Source organism: Ornithorhynchus anatinus, chromosome 3 (genome assembly GCF_004115215.2).
Source record: "Ornithorhynchus anatinus isolate Pmale09 chromosome 3, mOrnAna1.pri.v4, whole genome shotgun sequence".
NCBI classification, from domain to species: Eukaryota; Metazoa; Chordata; class Mammalia; order Monotremata; family Ornithorhynchidae; genus Ornithorhynchus; species Ornithorhynchus anatinus.
Genome location: NC_041730.1, coordinates 36,313,193 through 36,327,013, shown reverse-complemented (window position 1 = coordinate 36,327,013; position 13,821 = coordinate 36,313,193). Strand labels below are relative to the sequence as shown.

At 38.0% G+C, this 13,821-nt stretch overlaps 1 protein-coding gene across 8 annotated transcripts in view; it reads right to left on the bottom strand.

The window, feature by feature from the left end:
- Positions 1–13,821, bottom strand: part of GAS2 (growth arrest specific 2) — a 119,564-nt gene that overhangs the window by 90,638 nt on the left and 15,105 nt on the right. For all 8 annotated transcript variants that reach the window (XM_016226096.3, XM_039911449.1, XM_039911452.1 and 5 more), the window contains one exon: positions 6,889–7,010. In XM_016226096.3, coding sequence (XP_016081582.1) covers positions 6,889–7,010 — 122 coding nt within the window. The remainder of the gene's footprint in view (positions 1–6,888; positions 7,011–13,821) is intronic.

The following is a 13,821-nucleotide window of genomic DNA, read 5'->3' as shown; positions in this document are numbered from 1 at the left end:
TGATTGATCGAGCATGGCCTAGTGGACAGAGCCCAGGACTGGGAGTCAAAGAGACTGGGTTCTAATCCTGATTCCTCCACTTGTCTGCTGTGTTACCTTGACAAGTCACTTCACTTCTCTGTGCCCCAGTTACTTCATCTGTACAATGGAAATTAGGGACCGTGAGACTCATGTGGGATAGGGACTGTGCCCAATCCAATTACCTTGTACCTATCCCAGTGCTTAGAACAGTGCCTGGCACATAACAAGCACTTAACAAATACCACTGTTATTATTATTATTATTAACTTTCCTAGGCCACAGCTATCTCTACTGTAACTGACTGTTTTTCAATGTTCTTCTGGTAGATGCATTCAGATGCCAAGGTGGGGTGGAGCAGTGGGAAAAGAACTAACTGGTAGCACTGGTCCTCAACTAACTCCTTACGAGGTATCCTAAAATGTGTTCTGCCTCTGCCTAATTCACCTCCTGTAAAATGACACCTAACATCTTGTGCCGAGCACAGACCAAAGGAACTAGTTTTCCCCACCTCATCCAATATTCACACTGCCTGGTCTCTCCCTGTGCAGGGACTGAATTGTGCTCATTCTGCTTAACACTAAACTTAGATGTTTGTCTGTTAGTTTAGTGGAAGTCCAGGATTTATCTGCACGGCCAGAATAAGACTCATTGAGTGATTACTCAAGTCTATATTCTCTCAAAAATAAAAAGTAAAAAGTTAGGTTTATCTTATAAAATCTACTGATTAGCAGAAAAAAAACAAGAAACAATGTCAGCATTCACTGCTTTGTCTCCCAGATGTATGCTAGAGAACAGTGAACCCCAATAGTTGTGTTTCCAAGTACTTAGTAAAGTGGTCTTGACACAGTAAGCACTCAATAAATACAACTGAATGAACGAATCAATCAATTGTATTTATTGAGAGTTTGTGTACTAAGTGTTTGGGAGACTACAATATAATAGAGTTGTTAGACAAGTTTCCCTGCTCACAATAAGCTTACAGTCTAGAGACGGAAACTCTACAAAAAGATCTATACTGTAAAAACAGAATATGAAATACATTACACTTGTCTATTAACACATTTTATTTGTGTACACTTTTTAATCCTAAAAGTTCCCTGACTCATTCTTAGCACACAAGCCTTACACATACCAGGCATGCCTTTTGCTTGCAAATGTGTTTGCACAGCTGTGAAATTCTCAAATTATATGTCAGGAAAAGTAAAATATTACTGGAAGAGTGAGGAGAGGAAACTTAAGCCTCTGGAAGAAAATTACAATAGAAATCTTGTGATATGAATCATTCCTGTACTTACTGTAAAAAAAAAAGTGTGTTCTGGGTAGCATTTTATGCTGCAACACAGGGAGTTCTAGCCACTCATAACAATGCAAGCTTGCCATTGTGGATGTACAGCAAATTATAACACTCAAAATATCTTCCAGAATTAGCAGACTCATCAGGTGACAACCTGATTGCCAGATATTTAGAGACATTGTAAAAAGGTTGGTGAGGTTAGCAAGGAAAAGTTGATGGGACTTTGAAAAGGCTTTTACCTCACTGGTTTCCTGTCCTCCACTGCTCCTCTCTCTGAGTCCAAACATCATCAGAACATTCCAGAACAAAAGAAATGACCTTATTGGGCTAATTCAATGGTACATCTACCCCAGTATTCACTCTCTAATGTCATTATGCTTGAAGGAATTCTGTGACAATTGGCCTCCTTGATTTTACAAGGCTGTTCAGTTATCCCTCATCCTTCCTCATGGCCTACAAATGACATTTGAATGCTTGCTGTCTAGTGGAAGGCATTAACCATAAAACTACCAAACTCTAGGGTGAACTACTCAACTCACATGTCAATTCATCCTCTGTTTCCGACCATCACATTTTTTAATATTTGCTAAGCACTTACTTTGTGCCAGGCCCTACACTAAGCGCTGGGGTAGATACAAGTAATCAGGTTAGACACTGTTCATGTCCAACATGGAACTCACAGTCTTAATCTGCATTTTACTGATGAAATAACTGAGTGACAGAGAAGTTAAGTAACTTGCTCAAGGTCACACAGCAGACATGTAGCAGAGCAGGGATAGGAATCCAGGCCCTTCTAATTCCCAGGCCCAAACTCTTTCCACTAGGCCATGCTGCTTCTTCCTCAATTCTCACATCCGACTTATGATCTTTAATATGAAAGATAATAATAATGTTGGTATTTAAGTGTTTACTATGTGCAGAGCACTGTTCTAAGCACTGGGGTAGATACAGGGTAATCAGGTTGTCCCACGTGAGGCTCACAGTTAATCCCCATTTTACAGATGAGGTAACTGAGGCACAGAGAAGTGAAGTGACTTGCTCAGAGTCACACAGCTGACAATTGGCAGAGCCGGGATTTGATCCCATGACCTCTGACTCCCAAGCCCGGGCTATTTCCACTGAGAAGCCAAGATGTAAGATAAATAATGTAATCAACATATTTATATCCAATAATAGCTCATCTATTAGTGTTCTAGTCATAAATTGAGGAATTTTGATAATAGAAATACATTTTAAAACACTGCTTGATTTAACCCACATTTTAAGGGTGTTGTTGTTCAAGTATGTAGCACTGTGTGAGATAAAGGTGTCATCAGTAATGGTAGAGTACTCATGGACTTTGACAACACTTTTACTTTCATATATAAGGATCCAGCAAAATTAACTGTAGCAATTACTATTCATTACCAGACAATCTTCTCCCAGGAAAATTCTTCACTTTAGAAATATAAGATGAAAAACTGATCTGATTTGCATTCTGTAGTGTCCATGTAATTTTTCATTGGGTTGAACATTGCATAAAACTTGACCAAAAGCTGTAGAAACCTTCAGGGGTATACAAGATGGAAGGAGATGCAGTGTGGCCTAGTGGAAAAAGGGCATGACCTGGGAGTCAGAAGACCTAGTTTCTAATCCCAGCTCTCCTGATGTGTAACCTTGGATAGTTGACTTAATTTCTCCGTTTCTCAATTTCCTCATCTGTAAACTAGGGATTAAATACCCACTCCCCTCCTACTTAGACTGTGAGCTTCATGTGGGGCAGCAACTGTGTCGAATAGGCATACACTACATATACCCCAGAATTTAGTACATTATTATATATGAAGGACATACATACTGGTAAATATGGAACTCTTAGATAGAATAATGTCTTAAACCATTTTAATAAAAGTTATAAAATTTGGTTTCAAATTAACATTATTTGTTATAATGAATACAAATATGTTCATGCCAGGAACATATTAGTATCTACATTATTGTAGTTCTGATTTAATAATGATAGGGAGAAAAATACTTACGGGAAACAAAAAGACAGGGACAAGAGAAAGACAAAGCAGCGTGGGAAGCAGCGTGGCTCAGTGTAAAGAGCATGGGCTTGGGAATCAGAGGTCATGGGTTCGAATTCTGGCTCTGCCATTTGTCAGCTGTGTGACTGTGGGCAATTCACTTAATTTCTCTGTGCCTCAGTTACCTCATCTGTAAAATGGGGATTAAGACTGTGAGCCTCATGTGGGACTATCTTATTACCTGTATCTAAACCAGTGCTTAGAACAGTGCTCTGCACATAGTAAGCACTTAACAAATACCAACATTATTTGGGAGAAGCAGCATGGCTCAGTGGAAAGAGCACGGGCTGGGGACTCAGAGGTCATGGGTTCAAATCCTAGCTCCACCGCTTGTCAGCTGTGTGACTTTGGGCAAGTCACTTAACTTCTCTGTGCCTCAGTTCCCTCAACAATAAAATGGGGATGAAGACTGTGAGCCCCACATGGGACAACCGGATCACCTTATATTTTCCCCAGCACTTAGAACAGTGCTTTGCACATAGTAAGCGCTTAACAAATGCCATCGTTATTATCATTATTAAAGAAGTAGGATTACTGAGGCTGACTTTAGGTGAGCGGGTGAATGGATAGTTAAGAATGGAAGGCAGAAAAGAATATAAGGGTACCTTAAGTGTCAGTTCGACATCTTTTCTAATAGTCACTGGCCAGTATAATGGTAATCTTCCTGCCACTGTTAGCTAGTGATTAGGAAAATCAGAAATTCTACTTTTAAAAATTACTCTCATTCAACTGGTATATTCAATCTGTCACCAAATCCTTTCAGTTCTACCTTCACAGTATCTCTATATTCTGCCCATTCCTCTCCATCCAAACTGCTAACACGCTAATCCAAGTATTTACCTTAAATCCTGCTTGGCTACTCAATCAGCCTCCTCCCTGACCACCCTACCTCCTGTCTCTCCCCATTCTAGCACATACTTCCTTATACTTCCTGGATCATTTTTATAAAAGGAAATGTCTCCCCACACCTCAAAAACTTCCAATGGTTGTCCAACCATCTCCACATCAAACAAAACTCCTTACCATTGGCTCTATGGCACACAATCAGCTCTCCCCCTTCTATCTTGTTGACTTCCTGTTATAACTCGGCCCGCACTCTGCTTCTCTAAGGTTAACCTATGACTGCTTCCTATGACTGTTCCTCGATCTTGACTGTCTCACCACTGATTCCTTGTCCAGATCTTCCCTTTGACCTGAAATTCTCTCCTGGAACTCCTATTTCCTGACAGACCACCATTCCCCCTACTTTCAAAGCCCACCTAAAATCATATCTCCTTCAAGAGACCTTCCCTGACTAACTTCTTATTTCTCCACCCTCTTCACACTCGCATCTGTATTGTTGAGGCTCTTGGGTCTGTACTCCTTAAGCACTTTAATGCCCATTCCATCCTCAGCCCCACAGAACCCATTTCCCCATCCGTAATTTCTTTTCATGTCTTTTCCCCCTTCAGTCTCCATGGTATTTGTGGGTAGTCATTATGTATATCAATTCTATTTAAGTATACGCTCCCAAATGCTTAGTAAAGTGCACTACACACAGTAATCATTCAATAAATATCACAGATTGATTGAACCTATCTCCTTTCCATATGCCTACTCAATAGTTCTAGGACAGTACAGTAGACTTAGTAATCAGTAGGTCCTGTATGGGGTAACTAATCAGAAAAGTGGCATCTCAATATGCACACTGGTATATATGTCCACCAATCAGATCCTGTCTGGGGGAACCAAAGGAAGTGACCCATATACTTTTAACTGTGAAATGTGATCAAAGAAATCAGTCCAGAAGCTATCAATTCTTGTACGAGGTTGTACTTCATCAAGGCACACACTTAACCATCTACAGGGAGATTTCACTCTGTTAACCACTGGCACCACCAGTACTTGCCTCTGTTGCTTAAACCATTTAAGCAGATCACTGAACAACAGAAAAAAATGGATGGAGAAAGTATTCCCACTTTTTTAAAAAATGTGTATATTGCAAACTTTTCTGCTAATTTATCTCACCAAAAAGCACAACATTATTTATTGCCGGTCCTATCACAGAGAAGTAAAATAAAGGCATGAAAAGTGACCCACAGACCTGTCAGGGATGACAGGTCAGAGCTATCACACACTAGTGGTACTAAGCGTGGGCCTGGGAAATATACACATTGGACCGAAAGAATTGGAAATTGAACCACAAGTACTAATGACTAGGTGGAAGAAAAATAATCTGATTATCAACTAGTGGAGTATTTCCTAGAGACCTTACCCTCTTCTTTCAGATAGCATAGCTTTGACAAAAAGAGGAACTACTGTTCTGAATTTATCTAAATAGTGCTGAATTTAACTATTTAGTGGCCAAAATGCTAGGCAAACCAATTCTCCAAGGATTGAAAGGAAGGTGTGGATGGGGGCGAGAGGAAGGACAGATGATCAGGAAAACAGAGGGAAGAAAGAAGATAAAGGCAATAATTTTTGCCTGGCTCTGCTTATGCAGTATATCTTTACCCTGCTCCCTCATCTTCATACAGTGCATTTCTGAGGAAATATGTACTCTAATCACCAGACTGATTTGACGTCACTAATTAATTTTGAGGGGAAAAAAAAACGAGATTGGGAGGGTGATAGACCATTCATGACTGAAGAGCTCAGCAAGGGCTAATGAGGCTAGCGGATAGCCAATAGTATTTACTAAGCACTTACTGTACACCAAAACACTGTACTTAGAACTTTAGAGAGTACCATAGTGGTAAAATCATGGTCCCTGCCTTCGCGGAGTTTACTAAAGGGCCCACCAAACAACCTTTGAATTATATTTGTGGTCTTTTATGATTTCTATACAATAGCAGCCCCAAAACCTAACCAAAGAGTCTGAAACCAAGCTAAGGTCATGTACTAGAAAAGCAGCGTGGCTCAGTGGAAAGAGCATGGGCTTTGGAGTCAGAGGTCATGAGTTCGAATACCAGCTCTGCCACTTGTCAGCTGTGTGACTGTGGGCAAGTCACTTAACTTCTCTTTGCTTCAGATACCTCATCTATAAAATGGGGATTAAGACTATGATTCCCACGTGGGACAACCTGATTCCCCTGTGTCTACCCCAGCGCTTAGAACAGTGCTCTGCACATAGTAAGCGCTTAACAAATACCAACATTATTATTATTACTGAAGTTTCTTACATACACTACCTTGGCATTATGTTCTCCCATTGTGAAGTGCAAAGTTGGAATCAGTTACAGTGCATAGGAAGGATATCATAAAGCATTTTTAAGGTAATATTCTATGCCCCCATTTACCTGTCTTACAGATACAAAAACTGAATATTGTGCATGTATGGTTTTGAGGATTTGGAGTTAAGTATGGTGGGGCAAGAATGAGTTTTTGCAAATTCACTATCATCTCCAAACCCTTATTCTTTATTCTCCTCATTAATACTGAATACTGACACCAGGTTTTGTCTATAAGCAACTAGAGAACAGCGTGCTTCTAGCAATGAACATTAAAAACAACACTAGTATATTTTACCTTAATCAGCTTGTTTGCATCAATACTGTCTTTGAATTTTTCTTGTAGAGTTTCTGCAAGCCGACAGAGCAAAGCACCATTATCCAGCTTCTCCATAAACGCTTCTGCGGTTATTTCCCTCCCTGAAAGACAAAATGAAAATTACCTGAATAAATGACATATACCATATTTTAGATTCATGCAGAATAACATGTTATAATGATTAGATTAAGGAATCAAATTATACTATTTCCTGAGTCTCCCAAAGCAGACTAAAAAAAAATAGTAGCAGTAGTATTAAACATTTTCTGTGTGTGGAGCAATGCGTTACTGGGAAAGAATATTCAGGTGGTAATTAGATAGGTTCCCTGTCTCTCAGAGGATTATACAATCTAAAAGGATCTTTTCCAGGTAATTTTACATTTTTGATTTACAGAATGAATCCCACAGGGTTGACACTGGACCTATAATTCTGTTAATAATGATAAAAATTGTGGTATTTTATAAACTCCTATTATATAATAAGCACTGTAATAATCAGAATAATAGTAATAGTATTTGTTAAGCATTTACTATGCACCAAGAACTGTTCTAACCACTGGGGTATTACAAGAGATACAGGTTGGACAGAGTCCAGGGACAGGTCCCACACTGAGGTTCATAGTCTTATTCCCCTTTTTACATATGAGGTAACTGAGGCACAGAAAAGTGAAATGACTTGCCCAAGGTCACACAGCAGACAATTGGCAGGGTCAGGATTAGAACCCACATCCTGTGACTCCGAAGTCCATGCTCTTGCCACTAAGCCATGCACTACACCAAACGATGGGGTAGATATCAGATAACCAGGTCATATCCAGTTTGATTTTTACATAATCCTTTCACTTTTTATTTGCCTTAAGAAGAGTGTTAAAATGAATCCCAAAATAAAATCCTTCATTTATTTAATCAGAGGGAATAAAAGTTCCTTCCAAAAGGTCCACCTAAGGTGCCTGACTTAAACCTACTTTGCTATTCACCCAGCTGTTGTTCCTCTTGGAAATTACCACTCTTCTGACAATTAGGAACCTGGGTTCTGATCTTAGTTCTGTCTGCTAGGGGCTATCAATCAATTGGTCTAAAGTAGTTATTTAGTTATTAGTTATTAGTTCTGCTTGAGAAGGTACAATGACATGAGTGGTGAAGTTTTCTGGCCAAATAATCCACTAAGGCATCCTGTGACATGGACAGGCCCCAGCAGGAATCCTGGAAAACAGATGGCTAACAAGAGCCATAAAGATGGTGGCGGTTACCAAGACAACCATCTTCCTGGTTATGGTGTGTTGGCACAGCATCAGCACTTTACTGGGGCCACATCGGCTTTCAGTGGGTCCTGCATGTAAACAGCCTTCAAAATGGGCTACATAACTGTGCACCCATTTCCTCTCTGCACCCTGTGCCCTTATAAAAACAACTGGTAGTGAAAGAGAAAGTACAAGTGGCACTGTATAAACCACTATTATTATAAGCAATTCCTCTGCACAAAATCACAGTCCAAAGTCTTAATCCTGAAGTTTATCCCTCATTCTTGATAGGAGACTCCATTACTTTACTATTGAAATATAATTTGATCTCCATAATTAATTCCATTGTTCTACCTTATGACCCAATCAGTATAGAGATTACAAAGATAAAATATAGATGTCTCTGAGATTTGGGGGTTTATATATACAACCTTAGAATTCAGCAGGACTAAGGGTTTAATTTCACTTTTATCTCAAGTTGCCATTAGTTGTTACCAATCATTCATCCTTATCAACCTAAACAGAATTTAAACCAAAGCCTTGGAGGAGAAAGGCTATATAATCTACTATCCATAACCAGCTTTTTATAATGATTTTTTTAAGCATTTTCTATGTGCAAGGCACTGGGCTATCAACAAGCTAATCAGGTTGGACACAGTCCCTGTCGCACATGGGGCTCAGAGTCTTAATCCCTATTTTATAGATGAGTAAAATGAAGCACAGAAAAATTAAGTGACTTGCCCAAGGTCACAAAGCAGTCAAGTGGCAGAGCTGGGATTTGAACCCAAGTCCTTCTGACTTCCTGGCCCATGTGCTACCCATTAGACCACTCTTACTCCAGCACCATAAAGAAATAAATATTAATCTGAACTTGAGGTTTCTTGAAGAGAATTAGTTTGTACTAATAGTAATGGTGTTTAATAAAGACCCACTAGGTGCACTGCATTGTAATTAATACCTGGGAAAGTACAACAGAAAAAAGAGTTAGTTTCCCTCCCAACAAGAACTTTACACAAACAGGTGATTGATATAAACGATGGAATTGACAATTTCAAACAATTGAATAAGCATGTGTAAACACATGCTTAGGGTGGATATGAATGAATATGAATAAATACATAATGGTTAGAGATGATTGTGGAATTAGTATATATAAGGGACTCATTGAGGAAGGTGCATTGAAGGAAGTGGGATTTTAAGAGGGTTTAGAATACTGGAGAGAGCTGTAATCTGTCAAATTTGGGGATGCAGTTTCAGGCTTCTGGAACAGTATGAGGGAAGGAAGAGAGGTGGGAAAGTTAAAGGCAGCATATAATTAGAAGGTTAGTTTGGGAGATACAAAGAGTAAGTTGGGTAAAAACAAGTAAAAAGAGCTACTTGGGAATGTGGGCCAGGAATGTGTTTCCCAACTCCCTTGTATTCTCCCAATCACTTTATTCAGAGCTCTGAACACAATAATTGCTCAATAAATGCCATTAATTGATTGCAGAGCCTTGAAGTCAATTTTGAGGAAATTTTGTTTGATGCAGAGGGAAATGGGAAGTAAATGGTGTTTTCTGAGAAGTGTAGAGATGTGTGAGGAGCAGTACTCCAAAAAGAAGATGGATGCAGCAGCAAATAGTACAGAGGAAGGGGGAAAATATGCTGGAGGAAAAAAAGAACAACGGGATCAAGAGTTTATGAAGTTAGTCAAAGGGCCAAAGTATTTTAAGTTCAGGAACACACTGCAAACCAATCTTCCAAGCTACTGTAAAATCACTTAAAAGCATTATTGTATTGATAACATTTTAAAGCAATCACTTCTGAATCAGAACAATGGGCTTTGTTCTATTGTTAAACTGAACTTACACTGGATGCATTTGGGCCTTAAGGAACATCTGTTTGATGTAAAACTCTTTTGGGGAGATGGGAAGTGGAGATAGCTCTTTTCTGCTTCATTTTCTCTATTGAATGTTTCACATTTTCACCCCTAGCAGCCTAATGACTTCCGCAGGTGGAAGAAGAGCAGTAGCTGTAAGTATTCACCACAAAGGTCGACTATGCATAACTGTCCTTATTTCAGAAGTGTATGCAGTTCAGCTTGAGCCAAGAATGAAATTTAATAGCCTCAAGATAGAAAAAGTCAGCATAACAGAATGTTTAGACCTTATGTACTACACAGGCCTACATGTTCAATTGTTAATAAGGAAAATATTTTCCATTTTGTGTCTGATTCTTAAAAACAGATACAAAGCCGAAGTCCATTTTCAGAATAAGCATTTTTGAGCATATCGGACCATTTCTAAAGCAGCAGTGAATTGTACTGTAAGAGAGTCTATTTACTTAGAAAAATATGTTTTAGAAGGACTGTGTAAGACACCCTACAAATCCCTTGAGCAAGATTTCCATATCACCAGCTGTCATAAGATACTGGAAGCTATCTTTTTACATCCTTTTTGCTGAGTTGGAAGGCTCTATCTCCACAGGGATTAGATATCTGTTCTACCTCCCCTTAAACTGTGAGCCTCATGTGGTACAGGCACTGTGTCTGATCTGATTATATTTTATCTACCCCAGTGCTTAGCTCAATGTAGTAACAAATACTATACTTTCTTATTCTGCTTTAGTGTTTCCCAAGCTACACCTTTCAGGTTAAGGAAAAGGAAACCCAGAAAAGTGAAATTACCGTATTTCTGCTTTTAGGATTTTGCTCTTAAACCCATATTTCTAAACACTTTATTTGAGGATCTAGAAGAGGTTTTGTTGGCCACCGAGGCTTGGCTCCAGGTATGGCAAAACATTTCTGTCTGGGCAGCTGATTTGCCCTTCTGTGCCTAAGGCCACAATCATACCTTTGACATCAGAATCAGAGAGGGTCCTGACTCAGTGGCAGCTGAATGTGGTAAGTTTTAAGCAAATTCTAAAACACATTTATAAATATATAATACCTTTAGCAAATAATATAAATCTTACTCTAATAGTACCAATTTTACCAAGAAGCATGATTATTTCTTTGTGAACATTACATTACAGCATTTTTAACCATGCAGCTTTTTTATGAATGCTTGAAGAATGAGTTTTACATTGAACATCTGTATCTAATGAAAAATATATTAGGTGTCAGCTTTCAATTCCATATATTTTATAGCTCCAAAAGGTGGGATTTCTTTGCTAAAACAGACACCCTGACATACTTTACTGAAATGCACTGACTCAAAAAAAGGAAATTTGCAAGAACTGGGAAAAAATGCTTAATATATTGTATTTGGATGGAAAATGCATTAAGTTCCTAAAATAGATTTTAAAGACCATAATTTCAAGAAATCAGTTACAGTGTTTACATGGTGTGATGCAAAACTCATATTTAGTGAAGGGGGTGGAGAAATACACATTATAAATGGAAGGAGAAAGGAAATAAAATATAGCCTGACTGATTATCCCAAAAACACATCCATAAAAGCAGAGTACCTTTAAAGCTCTAAGGGCATCGTCTGAGGAATGGTTCAGGCAGGATCTCTGAATTTGATGATGCTTTACTACACTAATTTCCTTATTAAAAAGGATTGCCTTAATTAAATATTTATGAGAATTAGATTTATAAAAATTTTTATCAGAGCTTCACCAGGAAATAATTGGCAACTGCATTTATAAACTGATTTAAAATATTTTCCTTCCCAATTTTACAGGTCTCCATGAAAAGAGAGTGTTAATATAAGAACAGGGTTTAATCTAACTGGAGGTGGGAATAATCATGCTGCCTCTGTCCCAAACCCAGGTAGGTTAGGAGTACCACCTTCTCATAGCTTCATATTCTAATGTATCTTTACATCCATCTTTATATCCTAGTGTAATAGTAAACAACTATAGTCAGTCTTTTGCTTTACCTTCATTCATTCAATCGTATTTATTGTGCACTTACTGTCTGCAGAGCCCTGTACTACATGTATCAACCATGTGCCACAATCATAAAGCAGGTATGTGCCTTAAACTATACTAATCATAAAATAAAATATTGGTATACCACCCCAGGAAACAGATCTAGGGGGAAATTGACATTGCTTTAAGAAATACTACTTGATGATATATTTTTAAAAATATTTTCCAACATACCAAGAGAGAACACTAGATGGAAAGAGGCTATTAATGATTGGAAATGTCTGCTAAAGAACAAGATACTTTCTGAAATGTATCCAACTTTCAGTTCTAGTTGGCCATATCAACACCCGTGGATTATGGGACACTAGGGGCATCTTTTAAAAAGTGAAATATTTTAGAAAAATTGAATTCTCCTCCTCTACGGATTGCTATCTAAATTGGTAAAACCTGGGAAAAGATTTTATGGGGAGAGTGCTAAGGGAAATGGCTTATTACATTGACTGTCACATGTTATTCATTTTCTTCATTTTGGGAAGTATCCCATTGGTTTACCCACATCTTATAAAATAATTTCTTGTTCCTTTATTCTCTGGTCAATCTGCAGAATATTGAACAACGTAGAACAGAGGTTTCTTGTTAACAGCTTCCATGTCTTTTTATTAATTTCTATATAGTTTTCCTAATTAAATGGCAGGTATATGGTAGGTAGGATATTCCATAACTAGTTATTGATGTTGAGCTTCCATTTTAAATGAATTACTCTTCACTGAAAATACTAGTGTGGCACAATGTGACATGAAACTTCAACATACAAACACTATTAAGTTTGAATATTCAACCTTACAGGTACATAGTATATGCTTCTGAAAATGTTTATGTAGTTATTTCAGTAGCGGCTGCATTTGTCTCTTTTAGTTGGTTTGGTTTATGTTTCATCCACCTTGCACTGGACATCTTTGGGATGACAACATTTATGGTGTTTGTTAAGTGCTATGTTCCAAGCATTGTAAAAAGTGCAGGGGTAGGGACAAAATAATGAGGAAGGACATCCATGTAATTCTGCTATGTGCATGACTCTACTTTTGATTAAATAACACTTTGCAGTTTTCTGTATGATGTTTATTGAAGTGAACTTTATGGGGCTACAGAATTCTCAATCAATCAATAGTATTTACTAAGCAATTACTCTGAGCAGAGCTCTATAGTAAATGAATGAGGGAATTCAAAAGAGCTTTTAGGCGTAATACCTGCCCTCTAGTTGTTTACAATCTAATGATGGGGGCAGACTCTAAAATGAATTACAGATGGAGGAAACAATTGATTTCAAGATAAGCACTATAACCTACAATAGATCTGTGTGAGTGAAAGTAAAAATATGTACAGAGTGGAAAAGGCAGGTTTTTGGCTAATGCAGACAAGGAGGAAATCTCAATTTCTACTGTCACAGTCAGAAAGAATGGGAGTGGAATACACACATTACCTTTTACAGAAATGACAAATCCTTATTCTGTATACAAAAAACCAACACCAATCATTATAAAAAAATCACTTATAATTATTAAAAAAATAATTCCTAGTGGTACCATGAAAAATAGACGAGTTGAATATTGAAATATTCCCTGCTGTTTATTAACTTCAAGCTATGGTATTACCTTTCCACAAGTCAATCTTCTCCCATTGGCTGCTCCTATCATATTTTCCCAGCTTGAAAATAACCACCTCCACTTTACAAATTTAAATTAATCTCTTTTCTATCCCTTAAAATCCTCTTTAAATCCTTCCTGGTCCATAGAGCTAGACTAATTAAATTGGAATA